The sequence below is a fragment of the Salvelinus sp. IW2-2015 genome, linkage group LG4q.1:29 (assembly GCF_002910315.2).
Source record: "Salvelinus sp. IW2-2015 linkage group LG4q.1:29, ASM291031v2, whole genome shotgun sequence".
Taxonomy (NCBI): domain Eukaryota; kingdom Metazoa; phylum Chordata; class Actinopteri; order Salmoniformes; family Salmonidae; genus Salvelinus; species Salvelinus sp. IW2-2015.
Window position 1 is genome coordinate 88,199,369 of NC_036842.1, and position 22,269 is coordinate 88,221,637.

At 43.0% G+C, this 22,269-nt stretch overlaps 1 protein-coding gene across 2 annotated transcripts in view; it reads right to left on the reverse strand.

Moving 5' to 3' along the window:
• Positions 1-443: 443 nt before the first annotated feature.
• The window catches only part of cry2 (cryptochrome circadian regulator 2), a 32,502-nt gene continuing 10,676 nt past the window's right edge, over positions 444-22,269 (reverse strand). The window contains exons 2-12 of one of the 2 annotated variants that reach the window (XM_023986060.2): positions 19,555-19,663; positions 15,063-15,205; positions 13,076-13,123; positions 12,616-12,800; positions 9,207-9,436; positions 8,674-8,985; positions 7,475-7,626; positions 3,674-3,876; positions 2,501-2,584; positions 2,005-2,198; positions 444-903 (exon numbers count right to left, since the gene is read on the reverse strand). In XM_023986060.2, coding sequence (XP_023841828.1) covers positions 2,011-2,198; positions 2,501-2,584; positions 3,674-3,876; positions 7,475-7,626; positions 8,674-8,985; positions 9,207-9,436; positions 12,616-12,800; positions 13,076-13,123; positions 15,063-15,205; positions 19,555-19,663 — 1,654 coding nt within the window. In that variant the 3' untranslated portion in view covers positions 444-903; positions 2,005-2,010. The remainder of the gene's footprint in view (positions 904-2,004; positions 2,199-2,500; positions 2,585-3,673; positions 3,877-7,474; positions 7,627-8,673; positions 8,986-9,206; positions 9,437-12,615; positions 12,801-13,075; positions 13,124-15,062; positions 15,206-19,554; positions 19,664-22,269) is intronic. The other variant, XM_023986061.2, reaches the window with a different exon arrangement.

The following is a 22,269-nucleotide window of genomic DNA, read 5'->3' on the forward strand; positions in this document are numbered from 1 at the left end:
AAGCAACTTATGTGAGAAGTTTAAATGAGGTGAACGGACAGTGACGAATGCATATGCATTTTTCATCCGTGTGTGGCCGCAGCCTCACTACCCATGATGGGTAGAAACAGCTGGGTGACGTTCAATTCCAGTAAGGTTTGATAGAATGTGATTCTCTATAGTTTTAATGAAGGGCACCAACAATTTTTTGGTTATTTCACTGATTGATAATATATATTCTCTGCCACAGGCAAAATATTAGTTTACAGACCAATCATGTCATTGTGATAGAAGTCAAAATAACATACAGCAAAATAGCAAACAGATATATGGACAGTGGAACCAGAGACACGAACATGTTGAGAATGGAGGTTGTTCACAACACATATCAACATCTTTGAAATGCACATAAAAATCCTATCAAATCTTTATAGACCACATGACCTGCGTATTTACATACATGTGTTTTGTTATTATGTGTTTAGTTTTTGGAGATTTAAAACATTTTCCCCAGGTTGAGATTGCCCGGTGAGTTCTTAACTCTAAGGTTGGTATCTTTGAGGGTCTATTGCAGTCTTACTAATAAAATGTTGGGGTAAATGGTTTGAATGTTTTAAATGCTAGATTAGGAAAGCTGAAAGGTGTAAGCACTAACCTTCTTATAACAAACTCATTGTAACCTTGCTGTATACACATACATTATTAGCCAGTATGGTACTGTTTTTAACACTGATCTGGAGTTGCTGTTATTCTTAGATTTTATAAAGTGGTTATGGTTTGTAAAACACTCTGTGTGTGTGTATGTATATGTATGTATGCATATATGTAAGTGACTAGTCTTGCCACAAGGATAGGGGTGAGCGCAGGACATCAGAAGTCTTCTGCCATGTCCTTCTGTCATACACCATCCCACATGGCAAGATCCTAAAGACACAGGCAACAAACCAAAGCTTCAGTTAAAGACACACTCCAGTCTCCTTTCACCTCATTAATTCACCAGTGGACAGGATGCAGCTCATCTCAATAGGTGGTAGAGGTGTGACGTAGATGCAGAAAGTAAACAGCATAATGGGTAAATTTCCACAACAACTAAGAGTGTTGAAGCACGCAGCGAACCCGTGCAGATACTGTGTGTGACTGTGAGAGAGCAAAGTGTTGCATCTCACGCATCTCAATATCCTAGCCTATTCATTGATGACAGGCCCTGCTTTGCTGAAGTTGCGAGACATTGCAAGCCAAGACATTGTGGGATACTGCATTCAATTTCGAGATACAGCTTTAAACTGCCGATAGATGGGCCTAGTGCATGGTTCTGACTGTCTGCCTGATGGCCGACCTACCTATACCGTGCCCCTCCCCTCTCTGTCCCTCAATAGCACGCTATGAAAGATGCAAGTGTTTGTGTTCTCAGAAGTAAGGCAAAAAAAATCTGTCTCCTCCCTTCCAAAAAATATTATATATATTAGGAGTTGATTTATTGCAGAATCAAATCTTGACACTCAACGGGGAGTCAACACTGGGAGACTGCACCACGTCATCGTCGTTAACAGTAAAAATAAATCATTAAAAAGGTCAGTTTAAACAGTGCTATTTTTTCCATTTGTCACATCCCTAATAAGTGGTCCAGGTATCCTCATGACACAGCACAAGTGAGGGGTGGACCTTTCCTCTTTTGTTCACTATTGCACCTCTAGTGTTCCTGAAGCAAGCGGGGAGGCCGATGACCTCACATCAGATCAACTCCTTGAAGTTTTCAGTTATCTCCCAAAAATTATATTTTGCTCAAAATATTGTTGTTTTACCCTTAAGAGTGTGTACATTACCGTATAAAAAAACATTTTGTTTTCCAAAAGGAAAAGTTCCAAAATAGCTGGGGTGCGTCTAACTTTTTACAAACAGGACAAAAAAAGAGCATTGAATGATTTGATTTTACTTTATGAGATGACTTCTGAAAAAATAAATCTCATCATTTAAAAAAAGAATTACAAGAACAAGCCAGTGTCTTCAGATAGTTTAGCTAATTACCGTGTGTCACTGCAGATCCACTGGCTGATGCTCTGACTGTTCCTCCCATTGCTCCTGTTGCCGCTCCTGGTCTCCTTTGGCAGTGCTGGTGTGCTGGTGTTTTGTGTGGGTGCACGTCTGGGTGCTTTGTGGTTCGGAAGGCCTGCCTCTCTTCAGAGTGTTGGACTGGGCAGACGAAGTGTGCGGGGGTGACTCTGCATTCAGTAGAGTTTAGATTAGTAATGTCTATTCCTGTACATTTAATCATTCACTTTCTGTTATATACATTTCCTTGTCTAGCTGATGCATTCAAACTTTCAGAAACGAAAAGCCAATGTGTTGGAAGCTTCAAGTGATTCAATTCCAAAATCATTTGCTTGTTTTTTTATTGACCCAACTAAGCAGCAACTAAAACGTGAAAAATGCTGCTTTCTTGACCAGGACTTCCCTGGTTAATTAAAGGATGAATAAACATTTTAAAAAGACTACAAAACAAGAACTACACCTCCAAACATACCACAGGTGCTGCTACTGGCCTGAGAGTCGTCTGTCGGGGGAGGCTCCGCCTCTTCCTGAATGGTGGGCACAGATGCCAGGAGACCTGACAGACACACACAGACCGACGTAACGGCAATGTTACCATGGCAACACTGACTGGAAAAAGCCTACATAAGGACCAACGCAGCATGAAAACACAAGTCATCCAATGTAAACTGAAAAACACATTTTTTTTTACCACTAGGAGGCTCTCTAGAGCCATAGAATAAACCAGGAGCTGTGCTTCATGAAACAGGATGCTATTCTGTGCTGTTAGAACTCAGACAGCCCCATCCATAAGACAGCAGTCAACAACATCAGTCATCTACTGCAGTACAATACCTACATCTGTGGTAGACGACCCTGTTCCTCGAGTGACGCAGGGATTGCAGGATATTGTCCCAGCAAGGCACCACACTGACCTACTAAGCTAATTGATCAGTTCAATGATTGGCTCAATTTAGCACACCTTGTCTTCCAGGTTGGTTAAAACATGAAGTGCCTACCCCTGACCTGCATACATACAGCTATCTAGTCCCTGCAACGGGGACAACATGGATGTACGGTACTTCCGTTGTAACCATAATGCTTCTATTACATGATCAGTGAGATGACAGAATGGACAGACAACAGCAGCTCGACAGGAGTGCGTTGTTGGCAATAGGAACCATTCAGATTGTCCATCAGAGTCCAACATAACAGCTCTTAGAGAAATGACACAAGGAGTTTGGTGGAGCTGGGGGCCATGAAACGACGACCCATAAGAGGCAAATTGCTGCAGTTCTCAGCAGGAACTGTGAGAGAACCAGAATGTGGTTTCAGACGAGAGAGCCCCTTTCAGACTATATGAAAAGAAACCAAACCATGGTTGTGACTCGTGTTCAATAGGGCAAACCACAGCGAAACGGTCCGCAACGGAGAACAAAAATCTGTGGCGTTATTGGACAAAAACTCTCCCCACTGAACACGACTACTGTAACCAACATCAGATGTCTCGGCCACATGGGGCCTTTAATGAGGACGGGTGAGGTGGACTTTTTCTATCGCTGCTGTCTTCAGATCTTGATCCTAGGTTTTTGTTGTAAATAACTATGTTCTTAACTTATTCCCCTGTATAAATCAAGGTTAAATAATATAAAAGTTAAAGACTCACTGAGGCCTCTGTAGTGGGAGAGTTGCTGGTAGACCTGCTTCATTCTCTCTATGTTGAGCCTGCTGCCCTCTGTGTGGTTGATCATGGGCTTGGGGTAGTCTACTCCCACGATGCAGTTGGCTGCCTTCTGGACAGACTCTGGGGCTCTCCACGGCTCATAGATGTATCGGTTGGGATAGTCCTTCAACTTAGGAATGTAGCGCCTAGAAGGTAGACAATCACAGATGTTTGAGACATTCATTGTTATTATTTATGCCATTGAATTACATATAGAACTGATTCATATGATCTCTATGTAGTTTATTCAATTGATTCCATTGGTTGTTTATTCTATTGATTGATGTATTTTGTACTTGAAAAAGAGCACCACAAACTGGTCTTTCGAGCCGGATGGGTGCAATTGGCTGGGACATGACCAGTAGAAACAGGATGCAGTTCATGCAGCATGCCATGCTACAGACGAGGCACACACGCTGGCAAGAGGAGGACTGGGAAGTCCAGCAGACTGGGGCCATGGAGAGGTTTTACCTGTTCCCCAACAGGAAGGAGCGGGTCAGACGCCAGTTGGTAGAATACCAGAACTACTTCAGGGAGACAATGGCACTACACAGGCTCTGAAGACCTGCAGCAACAGTCCTGAGTCCGGTTCGTGCCCAGCAGTCGGAACCAACCCAGCCTCCACGGCTCCAGCTCTAGAGCCAGCCGAGCATTTGCCAGAGCTGCACCCAGTCTTGCAGTCCAACGCGCTCCGGCCAGCCAACCCGACGCCAGTGGTGCAGCCAGACCAGCGACTGCCACAGAGGCTCAAGCCGTTTCAGCATCCGGCCAAGCTCCATTCCACACTCCAGCCGGTGACACCACGAGCAGCACCGGAGCCCGACGAGCTGTTGCCAGTGCTGAAGCCTGACCAGCAGCTGCCAGCACTCTGGCATGCTCCACCTCCGCCTGCCACCGGTGCCTGAGCTGGCACCCCAACAGAAACCCCAGCCAGAGTGTCACCTGGACCAGCTATCACCGGACTCAACTCCGGTTCAGGTCTCTACTGTTAACACAAAATGACCAGTGTAACAACATTTACTTCCCCGTATTTCCACAGTACACAGTCGCCATCACACTCAGGCCAGGTCCATCTCCAGTGAGACTCCTGCACAGGCGTACTAATAACAGAGTGATAGCACAGCAATAACAGAAATATAGGAATACTTAAAACATGAACTTAATAATCTCCCACTATTCTTTAAAGACCAATAAAACATCAACAAAATAATTAAATGTCCCAAGTTATTATATAAGTTCTCCATTACAGAATGGGTTGTGTGACAAAGTCGCGCCTTACTGGCGCAGCGGTCTAAGGCACTGCATCTCAGTGCTAGAGGAGTCACTGCAGACTCTGGTTTGATCCCGGGCTGTATCACACCTGGACGTGATCTGGAGTCCCACAGGGCGATGCACAAGTGGCCCAGTGTTTTCTGGGTTAGGGGAGGCCGGGGTAGGCCGTCATTGTAAATAAACATGTGTTCTTAACTGATTTGCCTAGATAAATAAATGTAAAAAATTGTTTGGTAGGTTTGTGTCTGTTAATGTGCCCTTTGCCATTTTCAGTAGGAGGCGGCCGATTCTCAGCAACAGCCCCTCCATCTTGTTGATAATTTACTGTCTGCCGTCCTGAGTGACGGACCCTGACAATGGTGCCTCTGTGCCTCACAAATATCACCACACCATCTTGGCCAATGACTACTCCCGGTCCTTTCCACTCTTGACAGTCAACTCGTTTGTATTACACTTTGTTTCCAGTCTCGTACATCTCATCGGTGGGTTGTTTACGCAGAGCCCTGAGAATTATCTCTGAACACTGCTTCAGTGAACGCTTTTCTCGCTGCATGTCGTGCTGAAAGGTGCTGTCCCACCCATGCACTCACACTGGTCCCTTCTAGTGCTGGTGACTTGTCAACCAGTACAGAGGGAAGATTAGGGTTCTGCCCCAACAATAGTTGCTATGGGCTGTAACTATGAACATTGTGCATTGAGTTTTTTGCCATCAAAGCCCAATCTAGGGCTGTTTCAGTCACATCCATTGTCTTGCTTCACTTTCAGTGTTTGATTGTGTCTCTCCAGAAGTCCATTGCTCCATGGACTGTATGAAGCAGTTGTCTTTACGTCCATGTTGAATTTCTCTGCCATTTCTCTTATTTCATTATTATTGAATTATTTTCCATCGTCACTGTACAATTTCTGGGGCGGGCCATTCACACTTAACCAGGAAGGAATGAAGTGCTTGACGATGTCACTGGGTTTCTTTGTATTCACAGTGCTTCCAGCGCTGAAGCGTGTGAAGTGGTGGATTATGTGAAGGTACCACACACTTAGTCCTAACTCATGTAGATCTACAGCCACTGTTTCATTGTACTTGTACGCCAGTGGCAAACCAACAGCTGGTCTGGGCTTAGGTTTGCTGTATTTCTGACATGTCTCACAACTATTAACCATCTGCCGTAGAATGGAAATACTCATCGTCATTATTCCCAGAACTGCTGAGTCATTTCTGAAGTCTGTCAACTGTAGCATGACCAAACTGTTTGTGAAGTTAACAATACTTTGAGTTTTTCCTCTCTTCCTCTCGCTGTGTTCAGAATCTTAATGTGCTCTGTGTCAGTCAGAATCAAATTTTTACATGGACTGTGTGATGTCTTTGTCTAAAATGTTTAAACAATAGTGGCCTGAGGTAGTAAGTTCAAGGGTCACTGGTTGTTTAAAACATCACTGCCATGTAATTTTTTTTTGTCTAGTACAGCCCCTGCCTTCTTGAGGGAAGCTTTGCTTAATAGTAAGGGGATATCTGTAGGGACCACCTCTGTTTCAATGTGACTCTTAGTCTGACCAATGTTTGCTGGTATCTTAACTCTCTTGGTAGAATGGACGACTCTCCCATCTCCAAATGTGAAATATCTGTTGCTTGTTGTGTCAATCATATGTTGTACTTATTTTATATTTAATTCACTGACATAACTATCAAGACATGTTGCACCACACACTGTGCGTGTACATGCAGTATCAATCACAGCAGATCCTAAGGATTCAACTAGAAAGATCTCAGTATCAGATTGGCTCTCTCTCTGTGTTTACATGTTCCTCTGTTAGTTTAACTTGTTCATGTTTTACGAGGACAGTCTTTAACCCAAAGGTAAGTGCTTACACAAATACTGCATTCTGATCTCCTTCCACGCCTGTCCAGTGGATTTGTGATGGGCAAATGCTTAGATCAAAGTTCCCATTCCGTTTTCCTTGTTCAAATCCTCAACGTATATTTCCAGTGCTGTATCTCTCGCTCTTCCCTTGAGCGATAATACCACCGCAAGAGTTCGCTTTTTCTTATATAATATACACTTAAAACATTAACACCTACTACATCTGCTGCCCTTGCAGATATGCTTGACCTGGGCCCATCGCCAGACCCAGCCCTGAATCCAATGCCCGGCACTGTCCAGGAACCACCGGCTGACCAGGTTCCAGTCCTGGGTGCACAGCCAGACCCACAACCAGCACTGGTTCTGACGCTCAATCCTGCCGTCAGCCATTAGTGCTCATATCAATGTGTTCCGATATATGCCATGTCTTTATTGTGCCTGTATGAGCCTCTATGGATCAATAGAGTTTAATTATTCAGCCAAAGCACAAACAACGTGGTAATCACGGACCAATCACTGTCCTCTGTCCAAAGCCCACAGGTTAGTGTGTGTACCTGATGTAATGTGTGTGTGTGTGAGACGTAGTGTGTGTGTGAGATGTAGTGTGTGTGTGTACCTGATGTAGTCTCCGCTGGGGTCTGTCCTCCTTCCGAAGCCCACAGGGCAGTAACAGTGGAAGAACTGCTGGAAGAAGGAGCTGCAGGAGAGCCACCTCCAGCTGCCTGCGTTCACACTCCAGTCTGCATCCAGGAGCAGCTCCTCAAACACCTGACAGGCAGAACCAACCAGCACAGAATACAGTTAGATACCAGTGAAGCGGCACCACTACTGTCTCACGTACGTCTTGATGCTTTGTATATACAGTAAATACCCACGCTTTCCTTGTCAATGTAAACCCCCAATGCTTTTGTGTGTGTAAATGTCCATGTATTTCTGTTATTGGCCTGCTTTATGGAAGTACTAAGGTAAAGTAAACACTGTGTGTGTGTTGACATTCTGTATTCAGTAAAAGCTCTAACACCTTGATAAAGGACTAGAGAAAAGCCCCAGCGTTACATGATAAGACACTGACAGGCTGTGGCTTATCCACAGCCTGGCAGATTGCCTAGTGGTTAGAGAGTTGGACTAGTAATCGAAAGGTTGCAAGATTGAATCCCCGAGCTGACAAGGTAAATATTGTTCTGCCCCTGAACAAGGCAATTAACCCACTGTTCCTAGGCCGTTATTGAAAATAAGAATTTGTTCTTAACTTACTTGCCTAGTTAAATTACGGTTAAAATACATAAAAAAATGAATCCCAGAACTACCTACGCCAGGGCTCTCCAACCCTGTTCCTGGAGAGCTACCATCCTGTAGGTTCACTCCAATCCTAATCTAGCACACCTGATTCTAATAATTAGCTGGTTGATAAGCTGAACCAGGTTAGTTACAACTGGGGTTGGAGCGAAAACATACAGGAAGGTAGCTCTCCAGGAACAGGGTTGGACACCCCTGCCCAGATCTACCAACGCTGATGACAAGCTCTATAGGTTACTACTGCTACATGTCCTCCTAAAATACTAAAGCTTCTCCACAACCCTTGTTGTGGTATGGTCGTGCATGTTGGGCGACACTGGTTCTTTCTCAATTACTTTCTTTGATTCCTTGCATGCCCTCTCAAAGCCCATTGCAGGAGAAGGTCAGAGTGGAGACCTTTGATCTTATCCTCCAATGCATTTGAGAAGGAAAGGGACTGAAGACGCGAGCAAATGAGGAAAGATTAATCGAGAAAAAGTTAACGTAAAACGACTGGAGAGGGAAGGGAATCTAACCTACCCTCATGCCACTCTCCCAGCTTATCCACAGGTCTCCCCGAGTCAGGAAGCAGGCCACAGCGTGTCTGGCCAGGTGGTGGATCCAGCCCTCCTGCCTCAGCTGGGTCATGATAGCGTCTATCCAGGGGAAGCCTGTGCTCCCCTCTGCCCACTTGGCCAGGGCCTCAGGGTTATGGTCCCAGGGGATCTGAACACAGATGGGGTTGCCCTCCATCCGGTCGAAGTTAGGGTTGTTGGTTCCCGCTGCATAGAAGAATTCTCTCCACAGGAGCTGGCCGAATAAAGAGAGCGGGGGACTGCAATTCTTCCGCAACTGAGTGGGAGGGATGGATAGAGAAATACCTATCAAAATCACTTCTTACATCAGCAGTTGTGCTTTACTGTAACCCAGCCTATACCACAGAGCACGCAGAAACAAAATGTTATTTTACAATTACATGATCAAACAGCTTCTTTATCCCATTCCAAACAGCAACAAGTATTTTTGTTAAAAAAAAGAAAGATCTCTATTGTGGTGATCAAAGGTCTCGGTACCTTCATGTAGAGTTCCCTCAGGTTGTAGTAGAAGACTCGACATGATAAGCATCCAAAGCGTAGATAGGGGCTGAGGCCCGTGGGACTGGCGATGAGCGAACACATGTTGATCCTGGCTCGCTCAAAGCTAGCTACCCAGGCTTTTCTGTCTAAGTGTTTGTTGAGTCTCTCTAGTGCTTCAGACTCCCCTCCCTTCCACACCGCAGGGTCCAGGCCTTGAGTCTTGAATCCTGGAGAACAGAACAGTCAGTTACCATGTGCATTGTGACGACATTTAGCCTCACACACAGTACATGGTGATTAACAGGATGTTACAGTTCTGGAGAACCCAATGGTGTAAATACATTAGCAACAAGAACTATTATACTGTACAAACACACAATTGTTTTAACATGTGAAAAAATATATATACACTACCGGTCAAAAGTTTTAGAACACCTACTCATTCAAGGGTTTTTCTTTATTTTGACTATTTTCTACATTGTACAATAATAGCGAAGACATCAACACTATGAAATAACACATATGGAATCACGTAACAATAGAAAAAATGCTTTAAAAAACCCAATTCAAATACATTTTATATTTGAGATTCTTCAAGGTAGCCACCCTTTGCCTTGATGACAACTTTGCACACGCTTGGCATTCTCTCAACCAGCTTCACCTGGAATGCTTTTCCAACAGTCTTGAAGGAGTTCCCACATATGCTGAGTTGGCTGCTTTTCTTTCACTCTGCGATCCGACTCATCCCAAACCATCTCAATTTGGTTGAGGTCAGGGAATTGTGGAGGCCAGGTCATCTGATGCAGGCCTCCACTCTCCTTCTTGGTCAAATAGCCCTTACAAAGCCTGGGAGGTGTGTTGGGTCATTGTCCACTTGAAAAACAAATGATAGTCCCACTAAGCGCAAACCACATGGGATGGCGTATCATTGCAGAATGCTGTGGTTGCCATGCTGGTTAAGTGTGCCTTGAATTCTAAATAAAATCACAGATCGTGTCACCAGCAAAGCACCGCCACACCATAACACCTCCTCCTCCTCCATGCTTTACGGTGGGAAAATACACATGCAGAGATCATTCGTTCACCCACACTCAGTCTCACAAAGGTAAGGCGGTTGGAATCTCACATTTGGTCTCCAGATCAAAAGGACAAATTTCCACCGGTCTAATGTTCATTGCTCTTGTTTCTTGGCCTAAGCAAGTCTCTTCTTCTTATTGGTGTCCTTTAGTAGTTGCTTCCTTGCAGCAATTTGACCATGAAGGCCTGATTCACGCAGTCTCCTCTGAACAGTTGATGTTGAGATGTGTCTGTTACTTGAACTCTGTGAAGCATTTATTTGGGCTGCAATTTCTGAGGCTGTTAACTCTAATGAACTTATGCTCTGCAGCAGAGGTAACTCTGGGTCGTCCATTCCTGTGGCAGTACTCTTCAGAGCCAGTTTCATCATAGTGCTTGATGGTTTTTGCGACTGCACTTGAAGAAACTTTCAAAGTACTTTAAATGTTCCGTATTGACTGACCTTCACGTCTTAAAGTAATGATGGACTGTTGTTTCTCTTTGCTTATTTTAGCTGTTCTTTCAATAATATGGACGTGGTCTTTTACCAAATAGGGCTATCTTCTGAGAGAACAGTCTATGACGTGGGTGACTGGAGTTTTTGACAATGTTTTATGCTTTCCTCTGACACCTGCTAGGATATAGGTCCTGGCTGGCAGGAAGCTTGGCCCTAGTGATGTACTGGGCCATACACACTACCCTCTGTTGCGGCTTACGTGCAGATGCCGAGTAGTTACCATACCAGGCGATGATGCAACCGGTCAGGATTCTCTCGATGGTGCAGCTGTAGAACTTTGAGGATCTGGGGACCCATGCTAAATCTTTTCAGTCTCCGGAGGGGGAAAAGGTGTTGTCGTGCCCTCTTCACAACTGTCCTGGTGTGTTTGGACCATGACAGTTCATTGGTGATGTGGACACCAAGGAACTTGACTCTCGACCGGCTCCACTACAACCCCATCGATGTTAATGGGGGTCTGTTCGGCGCGCCTTTTCCGATAGTCCACGATCAGCTCCTTTATCTTGATCACATTGAGGGAGAGGTTGTTGTCCTGGTACCACACTGCCAGGTCTCTGACCACCTCCCTATAGGCCATCTCATCATTGTCGGTGATCAGGCCTACCACTGTTGTGTTGTCAGCAAACTTAATGATGGTGTTGGAGACGTGTTTGGTAATGCAGTCGTGGGTGAACAGGGAATACAGGAGGGGACTAAGTATACACCCCTGAGGGGCCCCAGTGTTAAGGATCAGTGTGGCAGATGTGTTGTTGCCTACTCTTACCACCTGGGGGTGGCCTGTCAAGAAGTCCAGGATCCAGTTGCAAAGGGAGGTGTTTAGTCCCAGGGTCCTTAGCTTGGTGATAAGCTTTGTGGGCACTATGGTGTTGAATGCTGAGCTGTAGTCAATGAATAGCATTCTCACATAGGTGTTCCTTTGGTCCAGGTGGGAAAGGGCAGTGTGGAGTACAATTGAGATTGCGTCATCTGTGGATCTGTTGGGGCGGTATGCGAATTGGTGTGGGTCTAGGGTATCTGGGAGGATGCTGTAGATGTGAGCCATGACCAGCCTTTCAAAGCACTTCATGGCTACCGACGTGAATGCTATGGGGCGGTAATTATTTAGGCAGGTTACCTTCGCTTCCTTCGACACAGGGACTATGGTGGTCTGCTTGAAACATGTAGGTATTACAGACTCGGTCAGGGTGAGGTTGAAAATGTCAGTGAAGACACTTGACAGTTGGTCTGCACATGCTTTGAGTACACGTCCTGGTAATCTGTCTGGCCCCGCGGCTTTGTGAATGTTGACCTGTTTAAAAGGCCTTGCTCACATCGGCTACCGAGAGCGTAATCACACAGTCACCCAGAACAGCTGGTGCTCTCATGCATGCTTCAGTGTTGCTTGCCTCGAAGCGAGCATAAAAGGCATTTAGCTCGTCTGGTAGGCTCGCGTCACTGGGCAGCACGCTGCTGGGTTTCCCTTTGTTGTCCGAAATAATTTTCAAGCCCTGCCACATCCGACGAGCGTCAGAGTCGGTGTAGTAGGATTCAATCCTAATCCTATATTGACGCTTTGCTTGTTTGATGGTTTGTCCTTGAAAGTGGCAGCTCTAGCCTTTAGCTCGATGCGGATGTAGTAAAAAATAAAGAAAAACCCTTGAATTAGTATGTGTTCTAAAACTTTTGACCGGTAGTGTATATGGTACACCCAAGTCAAAATGACAATCCATAATTGAATGTCATTCTCTTACAAGGTCTGGATGGAGTATATGCTGGGTTACTGTAAATGCAGTGATTGCTGATATCAAAGGAGTATTAAAATACATCTGATTGATTGACTGATTAATTGATTACCAAGCTCTTCCAGAGAGGGGACACTGTAGTGTTCGTCGTGGTTATCAGCGATCTTCGTCCGACAACTGCCCATCTGTTCTTGTGTGATGGTGGGCAGGGGTTTCATAGGCAGCTCTAGCCTGTTCACTAAGGCCTGGAACCTCTTGAAGGTCAGCGGAGGACTGCCGTTGTTCATCTCAACGATCCTGATAACAGTAGAAACATGAAGGATAGTGAGATTAAAACATATTGAGATACGGGACCGTATTCATAAAGCATCTCAGAGTAGGAATGCTGATCTAGGATTAGGTCCTCACCCTGCCCCTGTTATCTTATTCATTATGATATAAAAAGGCAAAACTGATCGTAGATCAGCACTTCTAAAATCAGACGTTTTGTGAATACCAGGCCCGAGGTAACTTTGTTGAAATGTCCATTATAATACTGCTGTGGTGAAGTGATGCTGTTGAGGAAAACGCACGGGTGATTCTTGACCGCGAGTGGAGGGCAGTTGTTCATCTCAATGATCCTGAAGATGATGGTGTAAATGCAGAGGTAGAAATTATGAAAATGTCATTTCAGGATTAAAACAGAGCATTATTTGTTGAAAGGCCAATTGATACTGATGTGGTGATCTTTGCACGTCAGCAAACTGGTTGTGTAAATTAACTGGCCGGTACATAATTTCTCAGCACAATTCAAAACAATCAATACAGTTGTACTTTTCAGTCGACATGATGTAGTTTTGAAACCTATACAGTATAAATTATTGATAGTCAACATAATAATGGTACTGGATTGGATCATAGTTATCAAGTTGTTATTAATCTTTTCCATTACCTCATATACCCCTGATATACATAAAGTACTTAAACAATAAATAATCTGGCAACATCTTGACTCATAACAGAGCAAAGCATTGTTGGTGAGATTGGCTCAAACACATCAAGGAAAGAAATTCCACAAATACATTTTTAACAAGGCACACCTGTTAATTGAAATGTATTTCAGGTGACTTCCTCATGAAGCTGGTTGCGAGAATGCCAAGAGTGTGCAAAGCTGTCATCAAGGCAAAGGGTGACTACTTTCAAGAATCTCAAATATAAAATATATTTTGATTTGTTTTACACTTTTTTGGTTACTACATGATTCTATATGTGTTATTTCATAGTTGAGGTCTTCACTATTATTCTACAATGTAGAAAACAGTAAACATAAAGAAAAATCCTTGATTGAGTAGGTGTGTCCAAACTTTTGACTGGTACTGTAGTTATCCCCCAACCATGGCCTGATTATGTTACAGCGTGAATCTTATAAAATAGGTCCCATCTTACGCAACGCTCATATATATTGGCGCCGTTTGGTCCCTTTTAGGTATTCTTATTGGATCAACTCATATTGTGGGCTGGGCCGAGCAGGCGTCAGGAGCCCACGTGTCTCCGGCAGCAATGTGGTTGCGATGGCTGAGCACTGCCACCCCACCTGTCCGCCACGCACATGTCTGCCACAGTGACTGCCTCCCTGCTCAGACATTTCCTCCTCCCACTGACTTGAGCCTGCACATGTTGTGTGGTGTGACAGTCAGTTACATTAACCCACCACTAGGAAGCATCACTAAGCTATGGGATTCTATGGGACTGTGTGTTTGTGGGAAGTAGAACATCAAAACTCTTTCAGCTCATTCTACGGCAGTGCTTTTCCCCTTTGAGCTCTGCTTGCAGCATGTGTCTTTACAGCATGAAATCACAATTATGTTACCCACTGCATTGCTCTCTAGTTTGACTTCCGGTGGTATACTGACATCACTTAGCCTACTGGATAGACACAATACACTGCCAAAATCTTATGGACTTCTCTCTGGTCAAATAATCTGTTAATTCAGCATTTTACAGTATTGCTGGGGTAAGTTTATTTCCCACACTGTTCTGTTGTGATGACAAGACTGTCAGCTGGCTGTCCCCATGGCATAACACGTAGCATCATCTCAGATGTGTTACAGCACCACAGTAGTAAGGTTTCCCCTGGGACACACTTTGCTCTGGTTTATCCAATAAGGTGTTGAATAGGGAAAGGGGGATACCTAGTCAGTTGTACAATTGAATTCCTTCAACTGAAATATGTCTTCCGCATTTAACCCAACCTCTCTGAATTAGAGGTGCAGAGGGCTGCCTTAATCGACATCCATGTCTTCAGCATCCGGGGAACAGTAGGTTAACTGCCTTGCTCAGGGGCAGAATGACAGATTTTTAATAGCACTGGGAACAGAGTGAGCTCAACATTCAAATGACTAGGTAAGCACTAGCCTGATCCCAGATCTGTTTGTGACGTCTTGCCAACTCCTATGGTCATTGTCCTGCGGCTATACAGGACAAAACGATTTGGGACTAGGTTAGATAAGCAGTATAATGGGGAAATAAACATTTGACTTATTGGACCCTTCCTACTGAGTGTGACAGTCAGTGACTAACCTGTCCAAGTTGTAGAGTGTGTGAGAATTCCTCACGATGGTCTCCACTCCAAACTCCTGGGCCATTTTAATGATGGCTCCATCTCTCTCCTTCCCATAGGGCTCAGAGTCATACTCAAAGGTCAACCGGGTGACGTTCCACTCCTACAGACAGGAGCAGAGAAAGAGATGGGGAGAGGGAGGGAGAGAGAGGGGGATAGAGGTGGAAATGAGAGAGGATGAAAGATAAGATAATACATGTTAAGTCACAATGGAACGCTAACTGGGGTTGAGATCATTTCTCTGATGTTATTGGGACAACACCTTATCTCCCAGACATGGGCCTAAAGATCAGTGAACAGTACACATTATCATTACAATCAATTCTACATGGCAGGTGGCTAGAGTCTAGGCTACACAAAGGGGAAAGGTCAAAAAACAGGATTCTCCCTCAGTGCTTGCTGAAACAAGTGGTCAGCGTAGGTCACAGAACCTTCTAAAACATCCTACTTGTTGAAGCAGCGGCTGAAGAAATGCAGCAATGCATGCTGCTTCAGTGCACCGTTCCTATAGTGATCTGCACAACAATTTGATCACTATAACCACATTCACTAGGTCTATAGACACCAGAGGGCACTGTATCTGCAATGCAGTTATTGGAGTTTATCGACATCTGACCTCTATAGCGTTTCCTCCATCTACAGTAGGCCTTGCTACTGAACCCATGATAATGAGAGCTTAGTGCTGAAAGTGAAATGTCCCGAGTGTCCTCTCCCCCTCTCCTCAGACCTGATGGACTCTTTCATGAACAACTCTTTCTCCAACCTGCTGGTCCGTGCGTCACTCACTACACGTATTCTAGGACTGTAAACTGGACATCTGAAAAACTAAAGTGTGGCGAAGTGGTATTTCAGAAGCAAATACCTTCCGAATTACCGTATTATGACAAGCAGCCTTGACGACAGAGGCAACGAGGTGATGTGTATGGCTCTCCTCTTAGTCATCAACCTTCATAGAGGTGAATTGATACCTGCAAAATAAGTCCCATTTCTCAGAAGTGAGAACAGGTGCGTGGATATGCAGAGTGCTTGGTCCTGGCAGAAGATCATTTGTTCTTTACAGTTTGTTCAGTGTTCCTTGATTTACTTACCAACCGTACCATTGGCTGTATTTCCTAAATGTTCCCGCAAGACAAAATGGTGATCCATCAGCTTGTCTCATGCATGACCAAACTTCATTGTCAGATTAAAATGAGTATGTATGGTAGAAGATGTGGGTAATTAATAGGGATGTAAGGATTAACAGAGAAACATTTGAACTGGGGACCGATGCGTAAGATACGAGTGCATCGGTCTGCGCGACCCCAAACAGATCCAAATGTATCATGCGTCAGTCAGGAAATCGATTCAAACATTACGAATTGTCAGTTCACAATATTATTTTCTCAAATGACTATGCCTTCCCGAAAATACCTAATCTTTTGTGACAACTGTGTCCTCTCCTTCAGTGTTGAACTAAGCATGTTATTATGTTGACAGTCACTGATCTACAAGTCATTTTGCAACCCCAGGGAATATCAGTAGTCTAGTCAAACTGGGTGCTTTGTGCAACTTTGCGCGCTGACCAACAACACATAGGCCTTTTCCCTGATCTGCCACATCTGCGCAGCACCTTCAGCAGTCAAATGTTTGTTCAATGGCTTGCACAACAGTATACTTACTTAGTTGAGTGGCAACCAGTGAAATTTTCTAGGTATTTTTATTAAAATCAAATGCACTGTAGAAAATAGTGTTTTACCAGAATAAAAGTAGCATAAGCTACTGCCGGAGAAAACTAATTTGGCTATACATGTCGATTTAGGAAGCAAACATTTATTCTTATTCAAATCATATTTTCCCTAACCCAAAAGTACTATTAAGTAGTTTTTTGGAGCATTTTTATTTTTACAACTTATACTTTTCACTCCATACATTTTCCCTGACACCCAAAAGTACTTGTTACATTTTGAATGCTTAGCAGGGGAGAAAAATGGTTCAATTCACACACTTATCAAGAGAATATCCCTGGTAATCCTACTGCCTCTGATCTGGCGAACTCACTAAACACACGCTTCATTTGTAAATTATGTCTGAGTGTTGGAGTGTGTCCCTGGCTATCCGTAAATTTAAAAAAAGAAAAATGGTGCCTCTGGGTTTGCTGAATATAAGGAACTTGAAATGATTTATACCTTTACTTTTGATACTTAAGAATATTTAAAACCAAATAGTTTTAGACTAACACAAGTAGTATTTTAATGGGTGACTTTCACTAGAGTCATTTTCTTTTATGTTAACTTCCACTGCCTAACCCTTAAGCCTAAAATTGCATTTGAACAAATTCAGCACATTAAAAATGTACTATTGTTTTACTACCTTGTCAGGATATACACACACGGCAGGAGTCAGCTCAGACAAATCCAGCCCATGAGCTCCATCAGCAGCAGATTGTGAATTTAGAATGGAAAATTAATGTGTTTAATGCATCGAATTGATTCGTTCATTTTTCATTTTTTTTTCTTCGAATTGTTCCGCCCACAACCGTAAGGCTCTCCAGAGGGTAGTGAAGTCTGCAGAACGCATCACCGGGGGCAAACTACCTGCCCTCCAGGACACCTACACCACCCGATGTCACAGGAAGGCCATAAAGATCATCAAGGACAACAACCACCCAAGCCACTGCSTGTTCACCCCGCTATCATCCAGAAGGCGAGGTCAGTACAGGTGCATCAAAGCAGGGACCGAGAGGGGGAGGGGAAGGGGGGGATGGGAGGGGGGATGAGAAAGGGGAGCCAGGGAGGGGACAGGGGGGGAAAGGGGATGCCTGAAAAACAGCTTCTATCTCAAGGCCATCAGACTGTTAAACAGCCACCACAACATTTAGCGGCCGCTGCCACACTAACTGACCAACTCCAGCCACTTTAAAAATGGGAATTGATGGAATTATGTAAAAATGTACCACTAGCCACTTTAAACAATGCCACTTAATTAATGTTTACAACCCTACATTACCATCTCATTGTATATATGTACTCTATACCATCTACTGCATCTTGCTAGTCGTTCTGTACCACCACTCATTCATATATCTTTATGTACATATTCTTTATCCCTTTACACTTGTGTGTGTATAAGGTAGTAGTTGTGGAATTGTTAGGTTAGATTACTTGTTGGTTATTACTGCATTGTCGGAACTAGAAGCACAAGCATTTCGCTACACTCGCATTAACATCTGCTAACCATGTGTATGTGACTAATAAAATTTGATTTGATTTGATTTCATCTAACCAAACCAAATAGTTTCAAACACCTGCATTGCTTGCTGTTTGGGGTTTTAGGCTGGGTTTCTGTACAGCACATCGAGATATTAGCTGATGTACGAAGGGCTATATAAAATAAATTTGATTTGAAACTAAAACGTATCGCTACTGTATCGTACCACAGATCTTAATCGAATTGTCTTGAAAGGGAAAGATGCACATCCATAGTAAGTAAGCAGGTTTATATTCTCTGTAAGAATGCATATTCTCAGAACCCATTTTTATTTCTTTGGGAAGAAAATTGAGGTGGGTGGTAGGCTGTGTAGTATTAGGGCTATAGTTGTCTTCTGAGAAACTAAACCTATTGATGGACCCAAATAGGCCTATAAATGCCCAAATTCATGTGACATCACTATTAAAAACAAAACAGGGATTGAGTTTCACAATTTGGGTTATGGAACGTCTAGTAGGTGCCGGGACGTACCAGTATCGCGATACTCACTAGTATTAAAAAATAAACCTGCAGCTTAACTATACAATAATGAGGATAATATTATGTTACTCATGGTCATATCTTTTGTGAGTGGAGCTCAAAGGTGACCCTTCCAAAACAATGCAGACCTTTTGTCAGAGACACATTAGTTAGGGTCGCATTAGTAAAGCTGTCGTCAGAGACACATTAGTTAGGGTCGCACTAGTACAGCTGTCGTCAGAGACACATTAGCTAGGGTCGCACTAGTACAGCTGTCGTCAGAGACACATTAGTTAGGGTCGCATTAGTAAAGGAGACAATTCTCACATTGCAGTATTACTCAAATGCATGGTTCTGTAGAATACTATTATGATAATCCGAATGAAGCCATTCCACGGAAGATGTTCACTGCATTGACCCATGATTCAAGGTGTAGTGTACCATCACAACTCAATACACCCACTGATTCCAGTCATTACAGAGTAGTAGCCCAGTCTACATCACATCCAGGTAGGAAAATACTTGTATATTGACAAAGCTGGAAATGTGAGAATGAGATAGCTCAATTGTCTTGTGCTAAAGTACAGTAAGTGCATACGTTTTGGCATATATGTTTTTTGAAGTAACTGCTCGCAAATGTAGGCTTATGAGCTTTTGCTGTACCTAATTCAATGAAAACGCTCATTACATAAAGTAGTATAACCCAAAATCAAAGCTGTAGGGCAAACCGTGACTTGACTACAGTACCTTAAAGAGACTGGGGAACACGTTAGCAGGTTGGCCTCGCACCACAAACAGCCTAGACTCCAGCTTCCTCAAACTGCTGTCCAGGTCCTCTAAAGACTCCAGCAGAAACCTGTGAAAAGAATATCTCAACCAATCAATAAATGTGAACATTTCTTTTAACAAGGAAATTTGTCATTGTCACAGAGCTCTTAAAAAAAAAACTAAATGGAAACTTAGATAGGGCTGGGTCTATACCAGTACTGCGATACTCGTTAGTATCGTGGCAAGGAAACACAACATAAATTGGATTTCACTTCTTTAGGAAAAAAACCCTAATGTTGAAAAGAAAAATCATTATGTTGTCATCCAGAGTCACATGTATTTATTTTCCAAGCTAAATCAAACAAACACAATATTTTAAAGGAACAAGGAGTTTAATCTGCTTCGTGTTTCCATTTTTGCCATGGGAAAAAATATTAGCGATACTGGTATGGTCCTGACCCTAAACTTACACCCTTTTTTAGACTAACACAATTTATGTTGCCAGCGCGGTCTTTCCTTAACATCAGATTTGGCCTTGGATGTGGTGACTTTGTGGACAGCGGTTGACAGTGGCAACCATATTTATTTTATTTTATTTTATTTAACCTTTATTTAACCAGGAAGGGCTCATTGAGATTTAAAATCTCTTTTTCAAGAGCGTCCTGGCCAAGATAGGCAGCACCAAGTCATTACAAAAAATTACAGACAGACAACATGAAAAACTACAAGTAATCTAGTAAAAACCATTGAGTTCACAAGAGTATAACAATATCAAAAACAGCAAATTAAAAACATTGACAGGTCAAGGAATCAGCCTCAAAATCCTTCATCAGTGATTTAAAAACACCAAATCGGGACAAGTTCTTCCAGTTTAAAATTATTTTGTAAGGTGTTCCAAGACGATGGCGCAGAGTACATAAAAGACCTTTTACCAAATTCAGTTCGGACATTTGGAACAGTTAGCAGRATAAAGTCYAGCGAACGAAGAGAGTACCCACCACATTTCTGAACAATAAAAATGCCCAAATAAAAAGGTAGTAAACCCAAAATGGCTTTGTAAATAAAAGTATACCAGTGACTGAGCCTACGAGTGACTAGAGAAGGCCAGCCAAACCCTGGTATACAAAGTGCAGTGGTGCGTAAGGTGTTTTGCAGTTTAAATAAATCTCAAAGTGCCATGGTAAGAGTGTCAATTGATCTCAAACACTGAGCGGAAGCATTCATATATAAAATATCCCCATAGTCTAGTAAGGCATAATGTAGCTGAATACTAGCCTCCTTCTGGCTTCAAAAGAAAAACAGGCCTATTCCTAAAATAAAATCCCAATTTCAGCTTCAATTTTTTTGTAAGTTGTTGAATATGCAATTAAAAGAGAGGCCGTCATCAATTAGAATTCCAAGATATTTATATGTGGTTACAACCTCAATCTCCTTGCCCTGACAGGTAGTAATAGGTGAAAGGTTCAGAGGTCTATTTCTTGCATTAGAAAACACCATTGTTTAGTTTTGTCAGTATGGAGGATAAGCTTCAATTGACACAAGGTATGTTGAACAGTATAAAAGCAGTTTGCAAGTTCTGGAAAGCTTTTGTAAGAGATGAGGCACAACAGTAAATAACAGTATCATCAGCATAAAATGAAGTTGTGCATTTTGGACATTTTTGTCTAAATCATTTATATAAATAGTGAATAAGAGAGGACCAAGTACAGAGCCTTGGGGCACACCATTCAGGACAGACAATTTAACAGACTAAGCCCATCAAATTGAGTGCACTGAGTTCTATCAGACAGATAGTTAGCAAAACCATGCAACTGCATGCTCCGAAAGACCTACACTCAACAATCTCTGCCTTAGTATAGCATGATCAACTGTATCAAAAGCCTTAGAGAGATCAATAAAAAGTGAGACACAGTGCTGTTTTTGTCAAGGGCTTCAGTGATATCATTTAAAACCTTCATGGCTGCTGTAATTGTGCTATGCTTTTTCCTGAAGCCCTGGTACATTGATAAAATAGAGTTAGTAAATAAAAAACTCTTTTAGCTGTTCACTTACAAGGGTTTCAAGTATTTTCACACAGGGGTGACAGCTTTGAGATTGGCCTATAATTATTTAAAAGAGTTGGATCTCCCCCTTTTAAAAGTGGTAGGAACAAATGCTGATTTCCAATCTTTGAATTCATTACATTCCAGGGTTAGATTGAACAGATATGCAAGTGGTTCAGCTATGAAATCAGCTGCCAGATTTAAAAAGCAGGGATCCAAAAGATCAGGACCTTCAGGCTTTCTTTGATCTAAGGATTTCAGGGCTTTATGTACCACCTGCACTGAGAATGGCAGAAAGCTAAAGTTTGACCAGCTCTCACTGGTTCATCCACACAGGGTTTTACAGAGACAGAGGACACTGGTTCATCCACACAGGGTTGTACAGGACAGAGGACACTGAATCAAACAGCCTACCAGATGATACAAAGTGCTCATTGAAACAATTCAGCATTTCAGTTTTGTCATATATAGCAACAGAGTCCTTCAAAACACATGACGGTAATTCATTAACATTATGTTACCAGACATAGACTTAATAGCCTTCAACAAACTTTAGGTCATTCAGGTTTACAGTGGTAACAGACATAAAATATTCAGACTGGCCTTCCTGAGAAGAAAAGAACACTTGTTTCTTAACTGCCTAAAAATAAGC